The 23045-nt window shown below is 37.9% G+C and overlaps 4 protein-coding genes across 5 annotated transcripts; 2 read left to right on the top strand and 2 right to left on the bottom strand.

The window, feature by feature from the left end:
- Nucleotides 1-436: 436 nt before the first annotated feature.
- Nucleotides 437-6937, bottom strand: LOC126865237 (raf homolog serine/threonine-protein kinase Raf). Its single transcript, XM_050617540.1, has one exon. The coding sequence runs from the start codon at nt 6298-6300 to the stop codon at nt 3955-3957; it is 2346 nt and encodes a 781-aa protein (XP_050473497.1). The 5' UTR covers nt 6301-6937; the 3' UTR covers nt 437-3954.
- A 515-nt stretch (nt 6938-7452) lies between these two features.
- On the top strand, nt 7453-8823 carry LOC126865256 (estradiol 17-beta-dehydrogenase 8). Of its 2 annotated transcripts, none has more exons than XM_050617588.1 (4): nt 7453-7747; nt 7830-7964; nt 8039-8414; nt 8500-8823. In XM_050617588.1, the coding sequence occupies exons 1-4, from the start codon at nt 7717-7719 to the stop codon at nt 8714-8716; spliced, it is 759 nt and encodes a 252-aa protein (XP_050473545.1). In that variant the 5' UTR covers nt 7453-7716; the 3' UTR covers nt 8717-8823. The 2 variants fall into 2 exon arrangements, with proteins under 2 accessions (XP_050473545.1, XP_050473547.1); XM_050617590.1 differs by having other exon boundaries at nt 7458-7747; nt 7848-7964.
- Nucleotides 8729-10214, bottom strand: LOC126865255 (deoxynucleotidyltransferase terminal-interacting protein 2). Its single transcript, XM_050617587.1, has 3 exons — nt 9982-10214; nt 9612-9726; nt 8729-9522 (listed from the first exon to the last, which is right to left on the bottom strand). Exons 2-3 carry the CDS (start codon nt 9706-9708, stop codon nt 8825-8827), a joined length of 795 nt encoding a protein of 264 aa, XP_050473544.1. The 5' UTR covers nt 9709-9726; nt 9982-10214; the 3' UTR covers nt 8729-8824.
- Nucleotides 10215-10480: 266 nt separating this feature from the next.
- LOC126865294 (nose resistant to fluoxetine protein 6-like) lies at nt 10481-23042 on the top strand. The gene is made up of 10 exons (XM_050617695.1): nt 10481-13915; nt 19918-20204; nt 20280-20455; nt 20533-20693; nt 20889-21023; nt 21121-21680; nt 21828-22133; nt 22217-22391; nt 22457-22599; nt 22679-23042. Exons 1-10 carry the CDS (start codon nt 13609-13611, stop codon nt 22805-22807), a joined length of 2379 nt encoding a protein of 792 aa, XP_050473652.1. The 5' UTR covers nt 10481-13608; the 3' UTR covers nt 22808-23042.
- Nucleotides 23043-23045: the final 3 nt, after the last annotated feature.

Consider the following 23045-nt stretch of genomic DNA (forward strand, 5'->3'; position numbering starts at 1 on the left):
TTTTTAGTAATCTCAATTGTTTATCGAGGTAATATCGTTAACACGGATCAGTGAGTACATCTACTCACCATATCAAGAAGCATATGATTCTAAACGAAACAAATAACACGTCCGATCGACTCCCGATATAACTCGTGTAATACAAATTAAAGTGAATTGTACATTAATTGAAATGCTCGATCGTACAAAATTATCACTCGTAAACGTTGTATTCAATATATTCTGATTAAGGATACATGAGACAGTACTGATACGATGAAGTGTCGTTATTGCGTCGCTTCCCGAGTCCCATCCAAGAAGCAATGATAAAGATTGCAAATGGTTTTTTGTATCCACAAACACGTACAAGTTTTATCAATAGCATATTACTTTCAACGTCAATATACTAGGCTAGTCGATAAAATATATCGAAACTCCGTTAGAAGAAGAACGAAACTTATTACATGAAGAATCAACTTTTTATTTTTGCTTCTTTTCTTTTTTTTTTTTTTTTTTTCATTTTTTTGCCAGCTTCTTCGGTTGAATACAATGATCAATCGATCGTCACGATCGATCGCATTAAGTATCTCGAATCTCAGCCACGCTATCTCGTTACAAGACATACATTTCACTCGATAGCAGCTTCAGCATAATATGACGAAAACGAAGCCGAAATCCTATTACAATACGTGCCATGCGACGTCTGTCAATCAAACGAAAAATCTGCCATCCGATCGTTTTTTCGTGTCAAACCCGATTGAGATTCGTAGTAGAATTCGAAGAGAGCAAAATGTTCGATAATTCACTTATGCATAACACAGTTAACAATGCCGATATACAAGACATATTTCTGAAAGTGGAGAAGTTCCACTTTGTTCAAAACTAACCTCGTCGATCTTTTGGATCAATCAAAATCAGAAATTTCATTGACGTGTTAAAGTTAACTCTAAGAAGATTCGTAGATCAAGAGCTGTTTCATTTCTTTTCTTTAACGTTCTTTTTCGTTCCGTTCTTTGCAAACGCTAGATAATTTAAATTAGATCGTTCATTTTGAACGTTTTTAAGCCAGTTTCGCTTATCGCTTTCGTCACTTCCGATTTGATTCTACGCTTCGAAGAGCCAACTCCCGTTAATTTTAAAATGTACATAAAGTAATATGTTTCTCGGTGTTCAGGTCGACACAAAAACACATTCGATAATCTGCAACCGCATACAAACCCTTCTACATGTACGATATACATTAAAGCAATATACAGAGGAATGTCTTCCGAGAAAATAATATTCTAAAATTTGATAGTGACATACAGGAAGATTGATTAAGGAGGACGCAGAGCGCGAGGGTCGCAAATTCTACTGTTTGCTTTCTCTTGTCTTTGTATTCATCATCTGTTCACGTGTGTTACACATTACACATATCTAAATAAACACTTTTTATTCATACTATCTTACTAGTCTTCGCAATAAATTAAAGTGTAAAAACTAAAATTAAAGAAAAAAAGAGAGTATTTTACATCATTGGTTAAATATTAGCACACTTCGTCAAGACCTAATTCAAGTTATATCGTATCACAAGAACAAAATGGTTTAAAGTGTAAAACGCAAGTAAAAAATGCAGGAATAGGTTTTTTACTTCTATATATTATACAGCCTAACCATTGTACATCGTAGAGGATCCATTCGTATCACTCGAAGGTTTTATCATATCTAGAAAATTGCACTATAAAAGATCTCGGAAAGCCATTTAAAAAGAGCTATCCCCCGCACCTTGCACGACATCCTCCTCTTTTACATATCTCTTTTTTTTCCATTTAATAATATTTTTGTAACATCATTAATTATGTTTCGCGATTCGCTATTTCCCTGTTACGAGAAAGCGTCATTAACAATGACAAGTGCGTTCCTTTATTCCGGTGAACGTGTTCATCGGTAATTTTCGTTCCGTCCTCATCGTCGTTTTTACATACATTCTCTCTTTTTCTCGCTCTCTTGCACACTTGAACACGTTTTCTCTTTTCCTATGATTCACATATTCACTGTTCCTCGCAATCATGCACTCTCGACAAAATGTTAAAATCCAGCACTTATTTATTAGTATTTTTCCTCTTTTTCTTTTTTTTTTTGTTGCTTTTTAATTGTATTTCATCACACTTGGATTATACATAAATAAATAAATAGTAAATCGGGATACCACGTGCTTTAGAAACAAGATATCACTTGTTTTAACTAGTGAAATTTCGAAGATTTCCTCTTAGGCCTTTTATATGTTTCGGAAACATGTCACGGTTTGACGAGTGTCGCATCGATGTTAAATTTTAGGATACGCCCGCGAATCAATGATGCAAAATGTTACGTAGTCGGTATGGTTTATCATCGATCGCGTAAGCGTGCTTCAGACGCCCATCGAATAAAGTTTCACTAATTTCTCTTTTTCGCTACTGCGCGTTCCCCCAAAATTATACGATACGCAAGTCGAAAAGTTCACTCTATTATTTTCTTTTTCGCTGTATACCTCTGTATACTCGCAATCCGCATATACGTTTCCCCTATATGATTATTTACTGTTGATCGGGCCGTTATCTGAAACACGTTTGGTCATAACAAAAGTTTCGATTACCTCGTAAAACTGAAAGTCTTTAATGCTATGTAACAAATACTTTACGAATTCATCACTTCGAAGTGAAGTTCGCGCCCCTTCCTGCATTATGAGCCTCAAATACAGTGAAAAAAAACTTACAAAAGAAAAAGAGTAATAGTAAAAATGAATAAATATTAAAATGCAAGGAACAACAGTCGACTACAAAGTTAGGAAAAAGAAATGGAAGTTAGTCGATAACTTGTTCAATCTATGTTGCAACACGATATTACTTCCTCTTTTTACCGTCGATGAGTGTAAATGATCCTTTAGGCCTTGATTCGTAACGATGCTCCAAATCAAGCCAAAACAAATGACTCGCGAGAATGATTTATTATAGTCTATAATATCGATGAAGTCTTAAAGTAAAGGCCAAGTATACATATCACTTTTTATTTGACTTTCAATTTGATTTGTCATTTTTTTCATGTTCTTTTTTTTTTTAATACAGTACAACCTTTTGGTATCGTTGGACCAAAAGAATCTTTTTCGTAGAAAAAAAATTTACTGCGTACAAAAAATCAGTCAAATATGATTATTATTATAGAAAACAATTACTACAAAAAAAGAGGTAATCGTTGTAAAATATCTATTACTACAGGATATCTAGTTAATCTGTATTTAGAGTGTCTACATTTCGCTCTTTTTAAAAAACAATATGCGCAAATTTCCGATAATTTCAACGAAACTTATGTACATACTAACATTAAACTATAAATTATAAGTTATATGAAAAGGAACAATTCTTATGTGAGCATGTTGAAGACAATACATGAAGGAAGTAGGTACAAAAATCACTTCGGCGTTTGCAAAAATACTTCACAGCAAATGACGGCCCACGTAGATTTAAATGCCGTTACTTCTATTACTTACTTAATTTTTACATCCTTCATAAGGATTCCACGAAAGTACAGACCTCTACACCAACACGCGTACACGTGCGCTCGTTCGTACGTGTATACACTTGTTTACAAATACGCGTTTATGCACGCGAACAATAACTCGTTAAATAAATGTCCTTTTTTCATAGATACTTGGTAAGTATGTAAAGGTAAAAGCTACATATGCGTTCTTGCCATGAAATACATCGGATACGTCAATTAATAAGATGAATTTTTGTGTCCTTATATTTTTTTTCCTTTTTATATTAGTTGAATTAAGTATTGTATAATCACATTCTACATCGAACGAACAGTTGCAACACAGTCAAAGTGTAGTTGTAAAGAATCGCGTAGATTGTTCATAGCTAAGTTTATTACGATTTCGTTTCCATTTTTTTTTTTTTTTTGAATATTTTTAATTTTATGCAAATTGCATCAGACTCGTTACTTCGGGTAATACTTTTATATGTTCCCACCGGAAGGATAAAAGGAAAATGCTCCAAACTGAAAATTCACTGGAGTTTTTGGCGAAGCACAAGTGTATACAAAATCATCTGATTGTAGCTGCGTCCTATTTAAGTTTGGTTCAGATGCTGATCTCGTTATTTTAGGTAATCCTCGTGAAAGACCTTCTAAATTAGCTAAAATTTGACGAAATATTGGTCTATCCTCCCTAGAAAATTTGATGCAATCTTCTGTCAGTCTCTTCAGTGCCTTGGGAGTATCTGAACGCAATTTATTTAAATCCGGACGTAAATTTCCACGTCCAACCATAAATAATATCTGATCCTTGTTATTAACATGCGAATATGGTAATTGACCGGATAGTAATTCAAATAAAACAACGCCAAATGCGTAAACGTCAGATTGAAAACTGTATGGATTTTCTTCTTGCATTCTTATGACTTCTGGTGCCATCCAGAGGATAGATCCGGTTGGTTGATGGAATTGTTGAGAACCGGACCATCTAGTTTTTGCTGTGGCCAAGCCAAAATCTCCAATTTTTACAGTAAGATCGTCGTGCAGAAATATATTGTTACTCTTTAAATCTCTGTGAATGATATTTTTTGCATGTAGATAATCCATGCCCTGTGCAGTTTGTCTTCCAATTTCTATCAGTGTGAATAAATCAAACTTTGTCTCGAATACATGTAAATGTTTATACAGAGAAGAACCTTCGCACCATTGGGTAACGATAGCCAGTTGTGGTTTGCTAACGCATCCCATGAACAAAAGGATATTTACATGCCGTGTCTTACGTAAAACTGCAACTTCATTTTTAAATGCTTGTAACTGAGCAGCAGTAGGTATTTTGACATTAAGCGTCTTTACAGCTACAGGACCATGCCAATGAGCTTTGTATACTGTTCCAAAAGAACCTGATCCAATGCGAGCTCCAATTAAGATTTCATCAGCTGGAATTTCCCAATCCTCTATAGATTCTCTAGGTGCTAAAAGATTTTTGGATGATTCATCGGCTGATCTTGCTCTTGGTCTTTTCGGCCTTAAAGTACTAGTAGGACTAGCCTGTGTTGACTGACTATGTTTCGTTGGGCTACTACCTGGCGATACTGCACTTTGCGTGATACCAATGGGACGACCTAAACTCTGAGATCTACTGTATTCGTCTAAGTTAGCAGATTCTCCGCTTGGTTTCACCATATTGAAACAAACATTAGGCGCAGAGCTGGAACGATCTTGCTGTCCCAAAGAACGAGGATGCCTCTGGCTTCTCGATGGAGCCAGAGACGGGGACATGCTTCTACTTAATCCATATCCTGAAGGAAGTTGCAATATCCCAGCGGTACTTTCAAGGTTGTGTGCTAGTAATGCTTGGTAATAAGCATCCTGCATACGTACTTGGTGACACAAAGCAGGTACACCACCAGCACATCTTTGATGAAATCGATAATTGCATGTTCTACAGTAAAAGCCTTGAAAAAGGAGTTTTCTACAACATTCACAAAATGCTAGTGAGAAGAAAGTCTTGCGCACAAAGTTATGAGAAATGGAAGTAGTTATTGGAAACTTATCCAAAATTTCCACAGATATTTCGTCGCAGTCAAGCAACGAGATGTCTGTATCCCAAGAAGTAAGATATTTCGAGTTGTCTGTACCCAAAATATATACAACGCACATTTCCGTGGTCAAATTCCTTAATTTCATCGCTTTGGCAAGTGCATCTCTTAACGAAAGTCCTTCACGAACCTGTACACTTGTACGCTGTTGATTAGGTAAATATGCCCTGAGCAGAGATTTCATTGGAGTTCTTTGACCTCTCGATGCAGATGTATTAGCATCACGAGATTCACTCTCTGACGTGGAAGCACTACCAGATACTCGACCAGCGTTCAACAATTCATTGAGCTTCTGTTCCTTAGATTCTAAATCATGCAACTTGCTAGTTAACTCTTGATATTCATTTAAATATATCGATGGTGGATGTTGGAATCCAGCAAACCGATTGTTTAGAGCGTCAATGTTTTGTCGAGTGACGTGTATCACATTTTGTATATTTCTCAACTCATACCTCAACGGATCTGTATCCAAATAACCGTCCTCAGAATCGCTCAGTTCTCCCGATTCCGGGCCGCTACCTCGTGAAGAGGACATAGCTAACTGTACAGAGTGTAGCTGTTTCCTCTGTCGGCGATGACGGGAAGATACAGTCGAGGACGACGAGGACGAGGAGGACGGCGACGTAGCTGTCGTCGCTGAACGTATCGCCTCGCACCTACGACACGAAAACTCCGTGTACGCGTTCGCACGGACCGCCGTGTAATACCTCTGCTCGCCGATCACGGCCATCTTCTTGCTCCGTCGGGCAGCATCCTGAGCCGCTGCTGCTGCACTTCGGAACACCTTGGTAGCTTTACTTTGCTACCGGTTACCGCCGAATTTTTCTCTAGTTCAAGCTTTCACCACGCCGCCGTCGCCTCACCTCTCACCGCACGACGACACACGACGACGCGTCCTCTCACGCACCTCTCTTTTTCTTTTTCTTCTTCTTTCCTCTATATACCTCTCTCCTACCTCCTTCTTTCTTCTTATGTCCGCCAAATCGAACCTATTTTCCGATGCGCGTCTCCAAACCACGCTGTCTTTCCTGACTTTTCGGCCATTGAATTTCTACTACTACGTCGCGCAACAGTTTTCCGTGTTCCGCACAAAATGCGGTCCGAACCCCGAAATCGGGTACAAAATTCTTTCGTTTCGACCTCCTGCGCAATCCCCCTTCTGCTTCTTCTCTGGAGCCCTTGCGAAAGAAAACTGGCACAAGCGTTACAGGACCGTGAGCAGAGGCGCGGGGCTATGTTTCTTGAAGCGCCGGTGCTGCCAGTCTCTTTGCGTACAACCTTCCGCCCCCTCCCACTCATTTTCTTCCTCTTCCTCTATTTAAATTCTACCTGTTTACTTGCACAATCCGTTTTCAATGTTTTCGCAATAAATATTACTTTCTTCTTTTTCTCCTTTAGATCTTCAACAGTTTTATGTCATACTATTTCGTAGTTCAAATAGTATAGAAATTTGTTTAATCTTAGACGTTTCAGCAAAAAAAATTTATTATTGAAATATCGGAATAGAACTTTGCGATAAAATAGAATTTTGTTAATTATTTTAAGGTCGACATGTTACACCGCATTGTTTTCAGCTTAAATAATAGTGATACATATTTGTATGATTTCCTTTGCGAATTTAAATAATTTTTATTACAACATTTGACAGCTTTATCAGTATGATTTTATCTGACCATCGCATTACGATAGATCTATTTTGTTTTTCACTATTTAAAGCAAAATACCCATAGATCGCCTTACACTCTCTCTGAGAAACAACCATTTGGAACAGGTCTATAATTCAAGTTCAATTTTTCTGTAAACATAGCTACTCGCGTTGCGTTTCTGACGTCACTGCAGACTTGCGTTGACGTCAGCAGCATATGGTACGGTTACCTAGGTAACAGAGGTCCATCCTAATTGGTTCAATGCTTGCGTACATACTTACTGTGCGTATATCTACTAATAGCAAATAGTTGAAAAAGTATTCAAAATATATCAGAATGACTTGCGAATCAGCAAAATCAATTTTGCTTTCAGTATCTTCTACTTATTCATTTACGCTACAAGGTTACTTATATTGATCAAGTCATTGGTCTTTTATAATCTATATTTGTAGTTAATCTGTTCGACTTTGTACTAGTTGTTTTCTAATGAAAAAACGAAAATGGTAGCCGGCAAAGTGGCCTTTGTAACAGGTGTGCATTAAAAAAAAAAAAAGAAAAGATACAGAGAAAGAAGAAAAAAATTAGAGAAAGCTTATAGTGTATATGAAAATAGAATTTACTTCAATTACAGGTGCTGGTAGCGGTATAGGTAGAGAAGTATGCCGTATTTTGGCGAGACAAGGAGCTAAGGTTATTGCTACAGATCGGAACTTAAAAAGCGCTGAAGATACCATTACTTCTTTAAATGGTTTGAATGTTAAACATTATTTTTTCCAATTATCTATTTAAGACAAAATTATTAAAGTTCTATGCAATTTTTAGATTCCAATCATTTGGCATTAAATGTTGAAGTGTCAAACGAACAAAGTATTCAAGAAGCGTTTAAAAATGCAATAAGTAAATATTCAACTGCACCCACTATTATAGTTAATTCTGCAGGAATCACACGTGATCAGTTCATTTTAAAACTCACAAGTGAGGATTTTGCTAAAGTACTTGATGTGAATTTAAAAGGAACATTTTACATAATTCAAACAGCAGTAAAAGAAATGATTAATGCTAACGTGAGTACAAATGGTTCGATCGTTAACGTAAGCTCTATCATTGGAAAAATTGGAAACATGGGTCAAGCTAATTATGCAGCATCAAAAGCTGGAGTAATAGCTCTTACACAAACTGCTTCTTTAGAATTTGGACAGTACGTATAAGAAGTACTTATAGTATATGTACAGTATTTTGTTCAATGATTTTATAATATTATCAGGCATATATTTTTATTATAGATTTGGAATTCGTGTTAATACAGTGTTGCCAGGTTTTATAGAAACCCCTATGACAAAAACTGTACCTGATAATGTAAAGCAGTTATTTATAAAAAAAATACCTCTTCATAGAATGGGGAAACCAGAAGAAGTGGCAGAAGTAATTGCATTTTTAACATCTTCCAAAAGTTCCTATGTTAATGGTACTTCTATCGAAGTTACAGGAGGGATGCATTAAATTTATATAAACTTCTTTAAATATACAGATTTTTGTAATTTTTATAACTCATTTGATAATTGCAAATTTTACAAACGTTAGGTTAAAATAAATATTTTCAATTAGTATTTATTTTTTCTTCTTCCCTTTAAGTTTCTTTGCATGTCTATGAGCTTTATAATGCAATTTTCTCTTCTCATCAATGATTTCTTTATATTTACGTTTATTGAACTTAGAAAATTCAGCATCAGCCATAAGTTCATCAACAATTGTCTTCTTACGTTCTTTCTTAGTAACACGACCGGAGTAGTAATCCAAATGCGAATCCATAACTTTACCAATTTGAAAGTACCTTGGTATTGTTTTAAGATCATTCTTTTTATAGAAATGTTTCGGATCCAACGCTGATCTCATTCTTATAACTTGAAGATCATGTCTGGCTTCTGGTGTCAATTCAGGAGCAGGCATATTAAACCAATTTTCGCCTTTAGTTTTAGCACGCTCTTTGCGTCTTCTAGCTTTTAATAATTTATCACTTAGCATATAAGGAGGTACAGCATGTAGCTGTTCAAAACCAGGTGTTATGACACTTTTTTTAAGTATCTGATCTATCGACGTCAATTCTTTTGTCAGTTGGGTTACATCTGGAGCAGGAGTTGCTCTATGAACCCATCTTTTTGTGGATACTGTTTTGTTTGACCAACCCATATCTTTTTCAAACTCCTCCAGATCGATATCCTTAGTTGGGTTGCGAATCACTTTCTGTATTGGAATCTCATCTTGGATTAAATCTTCCTCTATGTCAAAAAATTTGACCGATTCTGTACCTGATAAATCAATGTACGTAAAAGCATATTATTATTGTCATAAATTCTTAATCTCTAAAAATAATATGATACAGTATAGATTTAATTACCGTTATTTTCAAAGTCTAAGTCGTCCTCATCGCTGTCTACTAAACGATCTTTTGTCACTAAATCTGCTTGGCCTTCCGTATCAATTATTATATCCATTATTAAAATTATTTGTTTCTAAAAATGAATTAGAAAATTAACTGTTTGCTTTCTCAATATATTTTACGTGAGTCACGTGTGCCTGATACGTTCTGCGGTTTACTTCAAACCGTAGAAATGACTTCTTTAAACAACTTTAAATATAAAAAATATCTTAAACAGACTTAAAAAGATTTGTTATATAAGTAACAATATAATCTTTTTAAACATTGAAACAACCACAAACTCGGAAACGAAATAATTAATAACAGATATTCATGCTAAATGCGTTACCTTCAGCACTTGGCCGCGTGGTGCAGCACTAACCCGAAAACAATTAGAACCATAAGTGTGAGCACTCTCATTTTCTCTCTGGTATTACATATTATCACACTCTAGGTCGATAATTTTCGTAATATAGAAAATATGTAATACACTTGAAAGTTATATAAACTTGACAAAAATTATTATCCTAGAGAGATTCGTAAATATCTGTTTTCCTTCCAGGCTTGTTGATTGTATTAAAGATATATATATATATATATATATACATACTAACTGAGTTATCGAACGGGCACAGTCACTTCATTTCTGAATATACCGTTAGGTGTCGCCTCTTTTAAGTGTTTAAGTACATACTTTCCTTTCCACTTCCTCTTTACTTTTCCCCTCTTGGATTTGTTAATCCCAAGTAAGTATTTATTTCTTTCCCACTTTTTATTCCTTTCTACCCCTTTCACTTCTTCCCTCGCTTTGACGAAGACAAAATTTGGCGATACGATTTTAGCTACTACTATTTATGCGTAAAAAACATTAATAATGTTTTACAGGTGATATTATTCTTCGCTTGTTCATTATACCAACTTATATTCTTCCACTTTTTATCAGCTTTCTCTTTCTACGGTGCCCTTACTCCGAATTCGAATCCACTTATTAAGATAATAGAAAAAAAAGGCTAAGAAATAACTCTAATCTTAATTTGGCATCTAATTACTAATTACCACTACAAATAATTCAATTCTTTATTAATATTAGATACACTATTCACGATCATGAAATAAAACGATATACTACGATACGATTCTTCCCGTCCCTATCGTGTGGAAGGCTGATTAATGAATCTACGGAAGAGTTTTTGTGGGATTACCTGGAACAGGAAAAAATAGGAGAGATTAGGAGGCTAACGTTGCTGGTGACGTCTCTGATCTTTATCTCATGCGGGAGTTGCAACAGGTATGACCGCCTCAAAGACGTCCGCTCCTAAATAATGATTGTAAAAGTAATTCTAGCTAAGCAGCAGCTCGACAAGGCACAACATACCATTCTCAATTTGAAGTAAAGGCCAAAATACAACGCTACGCTTAATGTATATATCTCAAAATCTAGAAAGACGGCCATGACTACTTCCTGAATAGATAGCGTATTATTACAGCTACAACTTCATCGGCTTCGCCAAATATAGTATCGCAGAATTGTGTTGCGTTAATTTTTTGATATTTTAGCTGAAAGATATTTTACTTTAGTACATGGTGCTTATCACATTAATCACGAAACATAAACGATATATTAAATGCAGCATAGTTTAAATAGCTATATTAATTGCCTATAAGGACGTATAGTTATATTTCGTTCGAAGCTACAGATTCTGTAATAACGAAAGTACGATGACCGCTGAAGAGAAATCCGTTTAAAAAGGAAGGTCAATCACTGGAAGGCCAACTTTGAACCTTCGACGAAGCGACGAATCTAAATTTTTCTTTCAATATTCGAAGATCGTCGAAAATCGTCGAAAATAGTCGACAGAAACTTGTTCCTTTCTCGTAAGAAATGGATGAGACGAAATTCGATTTGCTTCGACCAGTTTCACTTTACGACAATGCAACACTTGCGATATTATAAAATCCGTAATTATATGATCTTTTATTTCTCTTTACCGTGTTATTTATAGACTAAACTACAGGAATGAAACTTTGAATTGGTGATTTTCTGTCATCGTAGAAACCAAATCGACATTGTCATGGTCAGAGTTTGATTAATATTCTACGAAGACTTTACCAAAGAGCAACAAAGATACGCAAAGTATCGCAACAACGTAAAAGTGCAAGTGCATTTATAAAACAAGCAACTACACTTCGTAACTGCATTGTGCCTATTTTTCACGCGATTCACGTTTTATTGGCACGTGCCGCGAATATAATTCATCGACGTTCATGTTAATGGCTTTCTCAACGCGATATCTGTCGAAAATGTAACATTAACTTTCGACCAGGTAAGAAATCATCAACGATTGCAGAAGGCTGATTATAGGTAGTAGAAAATTTGCATTTTGCCAGTCATTATGGTTTTTGGAGGAGGCTGTGTAGGATTACTAACGGAAATTATACGGTAGGACAGTAAAGTCTTGTAATGGTAAAAAAAAGGAAAACGAATTTCAGCACGACTGAGCAGCCAATGACAGCGTTTGACGAAAGTTTTGCGCCGGAGAAAGAGAAACACTCCTCTAATAGCATGAAATTTCTTTTGTGAAACTTTTATGATAGACTGTGCCGTCAATTTCAGGCGAATTCACGCAAAACCTCACCGTACACTTTGTAAGTCGTTGCATCGTACGCGACTCTATAGTCGATTCCACTAAATTAATCAATTTATTTAACGAGTATCATATACTGTGATCATCGTTGGTTCGTTGAAGTTTCTTATGTACCTTCGTAAAATTCAGTATCTATATCGATTAAACGTTCCTAATAAGGTATTCGTGGAAAAAGGAGAAAATCTATTTTTTGCAGCGTACCGAAATGTTCTACGTAGAAAAGAAACTGATACAAGAGACGACCGTTGTTTAAACATCCTCATCCGTTCTGTATGATAAATCTGGTATTACGTAAGCTTTACAACGTTAATGAATAACATCTGGCTTCCTTCTTATCCTACCTTCTTTTTATACCAAACTCGAGAAAGAAGAAATTTACAACTTTGTTTAGTAATTTACCATATTAAATTACGTTCTTGGTTTCCTTTGAGCACGTATCATTACCATATTTTATAGACGTAGCGCAGACGGCCCTCGTACAGAATATACTGAAATATTTATAAACCTAAATATATCTTTTGTGAATGTATTTCATCCGTTTTAAAAAATACGAAGAAAACAGAGAAGTTTAACAACTCTCGTGTGGGAACTATCTCGTCTTTCAAGAGAAACGATCTCTCACTGCCTCTTTCATTTTGTCAACGGGCATGAAATTATGTTAACTAAGAATCTACGTGACAAGTTGTATTAAACAAGACGAGTATCGGGCTAAGGTAGCCACCGTTAGCGCTCACTTTTCGATATGGGGAGGTTTCTCCCCACCATTTTCTCGCACTTTCATTACTACCGAGATATTCAGCCGGCAAAGCAATTTTTCTACCACTGCTAGCCTCGTCGTCCTAGGTGATTCTTGGGCGTCGAATAAGAAGGAACCACACGGAAGGGAAGTCACACTGTCAGGAGTTGGAAGCCTAGTCCCAGATCGTTCAGGCAGTCGTGCCGCGGAGTTCATACTCTCTCCTTCCGTCCACTCTCGCTACTTTCTCAAAAGTATGATAACTAGGACGGGAGGGCCTCGAAACGAAGGGCCCATCGCCGGATGAATCGGAAAATGCAACCAGAAAGATTCACGTGACTCTGAGAGGAGTTGAAGAGATCAAGATCCGTCGTTGTCGGCATAGACGAGGAAGGCTAGCTGGGCATCGACTGTGATTACGAGTATTTTTTCTGTGATAGTTTACGATTTCTAAGATTTCCAGCGTGCACGGAAAACTCCGATCGGATATTCATCGAAACTACGTTAGCGAGATGCGAGATAGTTAGTTGAAGTTAATCGACCTGTGGACGATTCTATTTCTCTAGTGATTTGTGTAAAAGCAATTGAGACAACGATGAACCAAAAGTGGTATCTCGTCGTTCTTTTCGCGAGCTTCGCGATCTGCGGGGTGATAGCTTCGACCGTTCCAGAGAATTCAGTACGAGACTCTTTGGCGGACCAGCGAGTAAGAACTTTTACCGACGTCGATAAGATTCCGGATAGAAATTGGACCACGTTGTCGGAAGCGTTGGACCTCTTCGATGTGCGTTATCTTGCCAACAATTGGACAGAAGGGAAATACCCTGTTCAGGAGCAGTGTGCCAAAGATATTACGAGGTATATCAAAGGATTGAAGAATCACGAAGATTGGGCTGTAAAAGGTACGTCGAACTGATCGAACTTCTTCTAAAAATGTCGATGGCTTCGGTAGTTGGTTCCTGTTCAAATGTTTGACCATCGATTATTCGTTTGGAACTAACCGTGAGCAAACATTTTTCTCTTTTCTCGTGTACACGCGAGACAACGGTATTTCGTGAGGCGAGCAAAAATTTATTATACGAATAGAAAGTGTACGGAGTTACAGCGGCCAGAGATACGATTAACACGGCGTATGATTTCGTTGGCCTTTAATAGAAACGTTTTCGGAGATCACGATGCAAATACGAGAAAGGAAGAAACGGACTCGAGCATAACGAATTTATCGGAAAATTAACGAGATTTATTAAAATCTCTCCCCATCTCGGATTTAACGTTTCTTATGAGATCACACGACTGCAGTAACGAATGAAATTCCACGCGGTTTAATTCACTTTCATCGGTAAGGAAATCGAAAGTCGATGGGTCACCGGTAACGGCGGGAGCTCGCCAGAATCGTCCTCGCTAAAACGCATCTGCCTTCCTCCCGGCAGTTCCTTTTGCTTTGCCTACTTTCATAGAGAAATTTCACTTTTCGCGACACAAAGAGCTACGCCATGGCTACTTGCACGACCGGCACAGGCTCGGCCCGACAACGAATCGCTTTCAATGTTTTACCGCTTGCCTCGGTCAATGCCACTTTTCGCAAGAGTCTCGTAGTGTTCCACTTTTCCGTAAGTATCGGCATTAACACGACCGTTGTGGCTTTCTGTCTCGGGGCTTCGAATATTACCAGCGCAATTTACGCAGAAAATTGGTACACGATACACAGATGCACTTTAGTTCGAATTTTTTCCAAACGGAACACCGACGTGACATTTGCATCGATTGCGACACATTGAAAAAGAATGCCACTCGACATGTGTACTTAGATACTACCATCTACGCAATATCTAAGAATAGAATACGCTTTCCTACTGTCCATATATTACCCGTTACACTTTTCGGGTCGCATTTTCAAACGCTCTCTCGCCATTTGGTACGATCAGGGTCGCACCTGATACAGGTGAAAGGGTTAAGCGCGTCAGGATTGTTTCTCTCGTCTAGGTCTTTTCAATTTTAGACTCACGAGGTTCGATTTTACCGACGAACTTGGGAAAACCAGTGCCGCTATTGGTTTGCTCTGGCGTTACATATATCGCATCGCTGAATTTTCACTTAAGAAATGGACGGAAATAGGATCACGGAGAACGAATCTTTCGTACAACTAAATAAACACGTACGTAGTTGCGAGACGTACTCTCGGCGTCTGTTAGAAACGACTCCTGGAACATTTTATGCAACTGGCATAGCGTAACATTGAAATTCCGACGATTAAACATCGTACGATTATTTTCGATTATTTCGATACTTCCGAAAGCAGTGTCGGGACCGATAAACCGTACAATTCGCCTAAAGAGGAAGAAACTGGTTTTCGTTCTGGTACTTTCGACATATCCTGCTACGAAGAAGAAGTTGGTGGATGTATAGAAAATGAATAGCACTGGATGACTCGAGAAAGCAACGCTTCACCTTCGAAACAGTTTCCATACGAGGGACTATTTTTCCAGGAAAATTTCGCCATTAACAGGAAACGAACTCGAACGAGAAAGATGTTTATTTTGTTTAAATTGCATTTTTCTAAAATTCCCCATCGAGATAACCAGATAGAAAGCGTTATCTTACTCACCGTTAATTCGATCAAGCGAGAGTAAAATTACGTTAGGGTTTATTATTTCCGGTGAGAATTCTGTTTGTTCAATTCTGCCCAATTTCCAAGCGAAGGAAAAGTGCACGAAGCGAATTTCATGACTTTCTCCTCCCGTGACGCTCTGTGTTCCATTATCATTGTAGGAAGTTCAAAGCGCAATTACACGGTGAAAAATACCTCGAGGCTATTAGAGAGAGAACAAACAGCGTTAGAAACGTCATCTTTATGACATTCGAAATTTCTGTTCGTAACGATGCCGATTACTATGCAAATATTCGTCGTTTAACTTTCGATTGCATTCAACGTCGATCGACCTTCCCAGCTTCTTTAATATAGCTTTACGATATTCCATGTGTTAATCGTATCCATTGCGATATTTAAAATTAGTTCGTAGATTTTTTTTTATTTTATTTGAAAGAATTTTACAATCAATTCTCATTGAGAATTATAAGTAAATTATTCCGGCGTGCTACTATGTCGCGCGTAGTTCGTAGATGTAGGAAAAAGCTTAACGAAGAAAATCTCCAACGTAACGAAAACGCGATAGGCAGAGTACGAATTTCTCCATTGTTTCGCTTATGTTTATAAAAATACAAATTTGCATAGACATGCGCGATCTAGCTATGCTGAGATTCGATGCTATTTCTAAAACAATGGTAGAGTTTCTTGGACGGTAGCGCGTCACGCTGCTTAACTCGGCGACAAGCTTATGGATGAGTGTTCTCGGGACTTCCGCGAATATCCTTCGCGATACGCGCAAAGGTAACGTTAGAAAGTTTCAAGGAAGACTCGCGCACGAAGAAACACGGTCGAAGTAGAAACCGCGGCAATTATCGAAATTACGTCACACCAGATACAAAAACCGCCCGGAGAAAGGATTACGTGGAAACCGGGCTTGCAAACGCAACTTTCACGTAACGCTGGACTTTTCTTCGGCTGTTCTCGATCCTTTATCATTCTGTTTCTCGGACTGCATAAACGCCGTGATATAATAACGGTTCGTGAACAACGTCGTTGGAACAGCAGCGTCTCAGTCTGTCGCTTCCTGGTTCGTGGAACACGTCGTTTCACGATCTATCGACATCTTCGAGCGGCCAGTTCTTGTATAAGACACGTAAACGCGTATACACCCGCTTTCGACGAATCATGAAATGCTTGAAATGCTCGTTTAGATTATAATTACGCGCAGTTTACGCGTATCGGAACTTTTCTCGTGTCTGATTTAACGTTTCGACCTCAGGATTACATAAACAGATATTTCCTTATGTACTTTCTATTATATGTTTCGCTTCTAAACAGGTTTCCTTCCACATAAACTTGCACGGGCAAGTAGAACGCGTCCTACGCGAGTGCTTATTCTATCCTGTTCGAAACTTGCACCAATTTCAATGAAAATCAGCCGAATTCCCGCAACTGCAAACAGAGGCCGATCTACTTGATTTTCGTCTCTTTCTTTCGACGAGGTAGCGTTTCTTTCTAAAGTATGCACGAAAAGTAGGAAGCATGTACGTATCTGCGTTCAAAGTTACGTAACGACATTCCTGCCGAATACATTGCTAGCTGTTTGTCTTATGTACGTCAAGACCCTTTAATTAACGACAACTAAAGCCTGTTAAATAGAGAGAAAAGCACGCCTCCGTACGAATACCGTTTATCGGTAGAATTCCAGTGTTTAGAGTTATTTCGGCATTCGATCGAGCATTAAATTGCCAAGTTTATGAGCCATGTACGAAGTCGTTCGATCGTTCGTAGCATCCAACAATGAGTCGATAGTTCGCAGGCGAGTTTCGATAAATTTTCATTGCAAAATCAGCCGATCAAGTACAAGCCGCTGGCTAACGTAACCAACGGACGTTTTCGTTCATCGATCACAGATTATGGAACACGTTTGAGTGGCCGTTTCACTTCCCACTCGTTAGAAAACAGAGTCGAACGCGTTATAACTTTATGCTGGTGTCGCATAACACAGCTTGATGCAACCGATCGATGGACGCATCCTCGGGCCATGGACTTTATCATTAACGAAAGAATTAACGAGAAACAGGAATCAAGACATCGCTTTTAAAACGGTTTTTTTACAATCCGTTATAAAAGGTCAAAATGATGTAACCAATACCGATAAATTTACCTTCGTATGTATGCATGTATGTAATAGAAATATCCCTAAATGATTCATATGTTAAAATCAAGGAAAGTTCAACCATGCGTATATTAATATTGCAACACAAACGACTACGTTAAGGGGAACCTTTCTCTTTCCAAATTACTTTCCCCAATCGATCGTGCATACGTGCCATTTAGAACGTTTAGTCGATCGGAAGCAAACGATAAAATAAACCGTTACATTCCACGATCCATAGGAACGATTACTTCAAATCCCAATTTCGATTTAATCGCCAGATTCTGGATTAACTCGCTTTAAAACTTCGTCTACTTATCGATCTTCGTTCCATCAAATTTTATTATTTGTTTATTCTCATTCCAAGAATTTTAATACAAATTTCAATGGTGGTTTTCAATTAAGCGACGGTCGTAATTAATCGTGACTCGCCATTCAAACGTGCAAAAGTCGGCGTCTTTCCCTCGTTAGCGTGAATGCGCCGAGAAATTTCGTTACATTCGCTGATCGACGAATAAGGAGTACACGCAGCGAACTGAATCAGAGTTTTTTTAGTAACTCTCGTTGCGATAGCTCTTGAACTTTATCAAGGAGACTGCGGCCATAAGCGTGTTATTCCAAGCAACAGACCTTGCAAACCGGTCGCACTCCCTGCATCGAACTCGTGGAATTCGCTTTGTTCCGTCCTCTAATTTCTCTTCCTTTTTTTTTTCCACGAGACTCTTTTTATCCACAGAAATCGATTCAATGCCATTGTGTGTCGCCATTCGTTCGCGCATCCCACGTACGTCCTGAAAAGGTAACTGACATTATAAGATAGCGTAAGTCACGAACTGCTGAATATTTTGAACGATAACGAGTAAAAATATCCCTTGTATGTTTCTTGTTCTCTTCCGTATTTGTTCGAGTACAAGGATTGAACGAAACTGAAAAGGAAATGAAACAACCGCTGATAAATTAATAGGGCGAGAGTAAGCAAGATGGTTCCATTTTTTCGCGAATCAACGAAGAAACGACACGAGTCACGCGTACAGATTGAACTTGACTTTCGTTGTTCAACGAAGGATTGTGTCAGAGATCACCGCACGTACGCAAAATCCATTGTTATTCTAATTTCTTTGCGGTTACGCGTATACGATTCTACTTTTGTGCGAATGGAATCGATAATAGGATGTCTCTGAGTTGCGTTGTTTGTCGGGTTACGGTAGCGTTTGTAAAAGTTCCATTGATCGAATCCAAATACCAAATAGGCAAGGTCAAGAATTACTTTCGAATTGGAATTGTCTGATTCATAGATTAGTCGAATAAGACTAATAGAATTAGGAAGACTAATAGAATTAGGAGAAAAAGCAAAGTCTCAGTGGTAATATCGAACCGGTGAGACGATGTACTCAATTGTACAGGAAATCAATTACAAAACGTTTCGGAGGGAAACGTCGGTATATTTGTTTCTGTGTAGAACGATGACATTGCGATTTATCCTACAACTGCAATTTACGAATGATGTAACGAATCGTGATTAGTAATTACGATACGCGCCGTATATACTACATAGCGATCTATGGAAACGGTTTGAACACCACCACGATAATGATTAGGATAATTAGATAATATTACTTTCTTCTGGAATATAGAAAGTTCTTGTTAGAGAACAGCTGGATTCCCAGCTCGCGATAGATGTCGTAATCTTTGGTAATGAAAATTATGTAGCAGAACCACGTCTACGGTCGAACGTCGGTTATGAAAGTGTAAATGAATACCGCGCACTAATATTTAGCTTACGACATCAAACGATTCTCTGTTACTGAATATTAAGTAAGAACGCGGGAAATCTCTATCGTATAAACGAACAATTATTCAGCAACGATGAAAATACCGTGAGCATTCGAATCCTTCGTCGAGTACGTTTATATGCTACTCGCATAAGTTTCGAGGCATATCCAAACATTAGCTTCCATTGGTATTTCATCCAAAGTAATCCGGAAATGGCCACTCGTCGAGCAGAGAGAAAGTGTCTTGAACGATGAAGTAGGTCATCGGCTAGCTAACATGCAAGTCATTCTACACAGCAAAAGAGTACGCTTACCGGTTTCACAAAGCCTTTGGAAGATCTTGCTTTACTAATCGAAAGATCACATCAAATTTTTCTTTTCTTGCAGCGAACGATGCTTCAGGCAGATATACCAACGGCTTCCTATGGGGAAACTCCTACTATGTCGGTTCAGCTACCCAGTGTGCCTACATCAACGAAGACTATGGAAGAAAAATAGTGAAAATCCAAGAGAAACCGATGGAGGAGGCGAAAGAGTTTAACAGCGAGCCGCAAAAAAGGCACGGCGGCCTCACTGAAAATAATCTCTGGACCGGGACAAGATCGAATAAGTCGCCTCACAAATTGGGATTTTATATGATGACCATTTCAGTGAATACCACTTTATTTCCTACGGTAAATAGTTGAATATTATTTAACAACTTTCCGCTTGGATAATCGTCTGTAATCGTTGCTTAACGTTAATTGCAGACAAGAATGATTTATCTAGGAGTATGTTTACCTTTCTCGTGCAACGCTTCCGACGTTTCTGTGATAGCAAAACTCGCTGCCAGCGAACAAGCGATGAAACATTCGACGCTTCACAAGGTTCGAGATCAGCATGATATGTACGATATGTACGAGGACCCAGTCTTCTGGATTCTATCGTACGTTGAATCGTATTAAAACCAAACTAGAGAAATATTAAAATAAATGAAAATTAAAAACATTGGGAACGTTTCAGTGGTGTGACCGTTGTGGTTGTCTTGCTGATGGCAATTGGGACCGGATATGATATCTATATAACGAGAAAATATACTCGAGGAAGAAAAGTGATTTACGATTTGGAAAGGCACGCGAAACTTGACCAGTTAACTGGCAGAAGTCAAAAGTCTCTCAATACTGGTAAGATAATTTCTTCTCTTCGAACGTCCTTCTTGTAATGTTGCTTTTCTTGACGCGGCTTCGAGAAAACGCAGTATCTCTCTCGTGCTCGTTCCCTTTACCGAGAACAAAAAGGTGACTAACACTTACAGACGATCACAAGACAAGGGGACAGTAGCAAAGACAGTGACACTCTTTTATCGTTATATTTCGCAGCTTTTCAAGGTAAGGTCTACCTTCCTGTTCCAGCGGCAGAAGCTATCATCAACGGACCTCAATCCTTAGCAGTTAATAACAACAACGATCACGAAGGTAGTCTACGCTCAGACAGTCCGAAAGTACATAAATTCAGTAAGCGATTCTTTGTTTTAATAAAACACCTTGATACGTAATCACTACAAGAAGCTACAAGATATTAATTGCTGATCTTCCATTATTTGGATGCTAGGTGTCTTCGAGGAGTTGCTGCTTTCTTTCTCGGTTCGAGCTAATGTAAAAATTATTTGTGACGATAAAGTCGGAGGTGATACGATCAGTACCATTCATGGCCTCAGAGCGATATCTATGGCCTGGGTTATTCTCGGTCACACTTGCATTATCATCTTCAAGTACTCGGATAATATGGAATATCGAAAAATTGTGGAAAGAAAATTCCTCTTTCAAACTATAACGAACGGAGCTTTCAGCGTCGATACGTTCTTCTTCATGGGAGGCTTACTCGTGAGTTTCCTCTACTTCAGGACAAACGCGAAAGGAGACTTGAATAAACTTACGCAGGGCACACGGGGCATCGTCGCAGGTGGCCTCAAGTTCATCGGTCTTCTCATGTACCGATTTTGTAGACTCACAGCTCCCTACATGTTCATACTCGGAGTTAATCAAATCGTAATGAAATGGTTTCATTCGAATTCCGTGTTTGAACCACCGACCGCGGATCATTACAACTGTCCCAACTACTGGTGGAGGAATTTACTCTATATCAATACTTTATTCCCGGTAGACCAAATGGTGAGTCGCCCGATCGTTTTTCAAATTTTTACAAAAAATTCCCACTTTAACTTGAACGAAAAGAAGAATATATCTATTCGCGCTTTGTAGCTTTGTAGTTTTATAATAATTGAAGATTAATACCTAGTGTATCGCGCATTTTTTCAGTGCATGATTTGGAGCTGGTATGTTGCGGATGATACTCAATTTTACATTATTGGCGCCGTGATATTAGTTTTAGCGACAAACCACTTTAAAATTGCAACCTTCGCGATGACTACTTTACTACTAAGCTCCTGGATAACAACAGGATACATTGCTTTGATAAATAATCACATGCCAAGCTCGGACGACCCGTTGGCGCTTTTCGATAAGATCTACGATAAACCATGGACTAGATTAGGTCCTTATCTTATAGGCATGTCGGTAGGATACTTCCTTTTCAAGACTGATTGCAAAATAAAAATGTCCAAGGTACATTGAAGTTAATAGTCGTGAAACAATTAATAGTCGAATAACGATAATTTTACTATGAATTATAATTTCATCGTTTTCAGACGACAATTTGCATAGGATGGCTCCTTTCTTCGGCATCTCTTTCAAGTTTATTGTATGGTCTGTACGAAACAGAACTTAGTCCTATAATGGCAGCTAGTTATTCTTCGTTAAGTCACAGCGTATGGGCGCTTGGTTTATCGTGGATCGTCGTTGCATGTAGCACAGGTTACGGAGGTAAACATTATCAAATTAAAAATAGCTATAGAAACACAATTTTAATTATCTATACCTATATATAGGATACGTGAATAGTATTCTGTCAGCACCGATTTTATATCCAGTTAGCAGAATAACGTATTGCGCTTACTTGGTACATCCGCTTGTGATTCGAATGACGCCTATGAACTTGGACTCACCACTTCATTTAGGAAAATATACCATGGTGCGTCGATATAAAAGTAACAAATTTATCTTCTCTAGATATTTATCAATAGATTTAATATAACGATACATTTTTTTAGATGATCACTTTTTTTGGAGCACTGGTTTCATCGTATATATTATCATTTATCATATCGGTATCCTTCGAAGCTCCTATTGTGAGCATGTTAAAGATACTTTCCCCCAAAAAACGGAAACGCATACAATGATGCAATGACGCGATTATTTGGCATACTATATTTCTAACTAAAATTATTTGTCTTTATTGTATGTAATTAATGTAAAGAAGAAATTAGGAATCAGTGAGAAAATGTAGACGCGTGCGTATAAAAATTAAGCACAATTATGCATTATTACACTATTCTGCATAGTAATGTAAGTATTTTGCGTAGTGTTAAGGTTACTATGTATTATTACTTATAAAATAAATTATTTACCTTTGTATAT

This window comes from Bombus huntii, chromosome 4, assembly GCF_024542735.1.
Source record: "Bombus huntii isolate Logan2020A chromosome 4, iyBomHunt1.1, whole genome shotgun sequence".
NCBI lineage: Eukaryota > Metazoa > Arthropoda > Insecta > Hymenoptera > Apidae > Bombus > Bombus huntii.

Bases quoted from the DNA above. Each gene is read 5' to 3' on its own strand.
- LOC126865256 (XM_050617588.1), top strand. From the start codon at position 7,717: ATGGTAGCCGGCAAAGTGGCCTTTGTAACAG. The intron at 7,748-7,829 runs GTGTGCATTAAA...ATATGAAAATAG, and splicing joins CAAAGTGGCCTTTGTAACAG to AATTTACTTCAATTACAGGT. The intron at 8,415-8,499 runs GTACGTATAAGA...TTTTTATTATAG, and splicing joins GCTTCTTTAGAATTTGGACA to ATTTGGAATTCGTGTTAATA.
- LOC126865255 (XM_050617587.1), bottom strand. From the start codon at position 9,708: ATGGATATAATAATTGATACGGAAGGCCAAGCAGATTTAGTGACAAAA. The intron at 9,523-9,611 runs GTAATTAAATCT...TTGATTTATCAG, and splicing joins CTTAGACTTTGAAAATAACG to GTACAGAATCGGTCAAATTT.
- LOC126865294 (XM_050617695.1), top strand. From the start codon at position 13,609: ATGAACCAAAAGTGGTATCTCGTCGTTCTTTTCGCGAGCTTCGCGATC. The intron at 22,392-22,456 runs GTAAACATTATC...ACCTATATATAG, and splicing joins ATGTAGCACAGGTTACGGAG to GATACGTGAATAGTATTCTG. The intron at 22,600-22,678 runs GTGCGTCGATAT...ACATTTTTTTAG, and splicing joins ATTTAGGAAAATATACCATG to ATGATCACTTTTTTTGGAGC.
- LOC126865237 (XM_050617540.1), bottom strand. From the start codon at position 6,300: ATGGCCGTGATCGGCGAGCAGAGGTATTACACGGCGGTCCGTGCGAAC.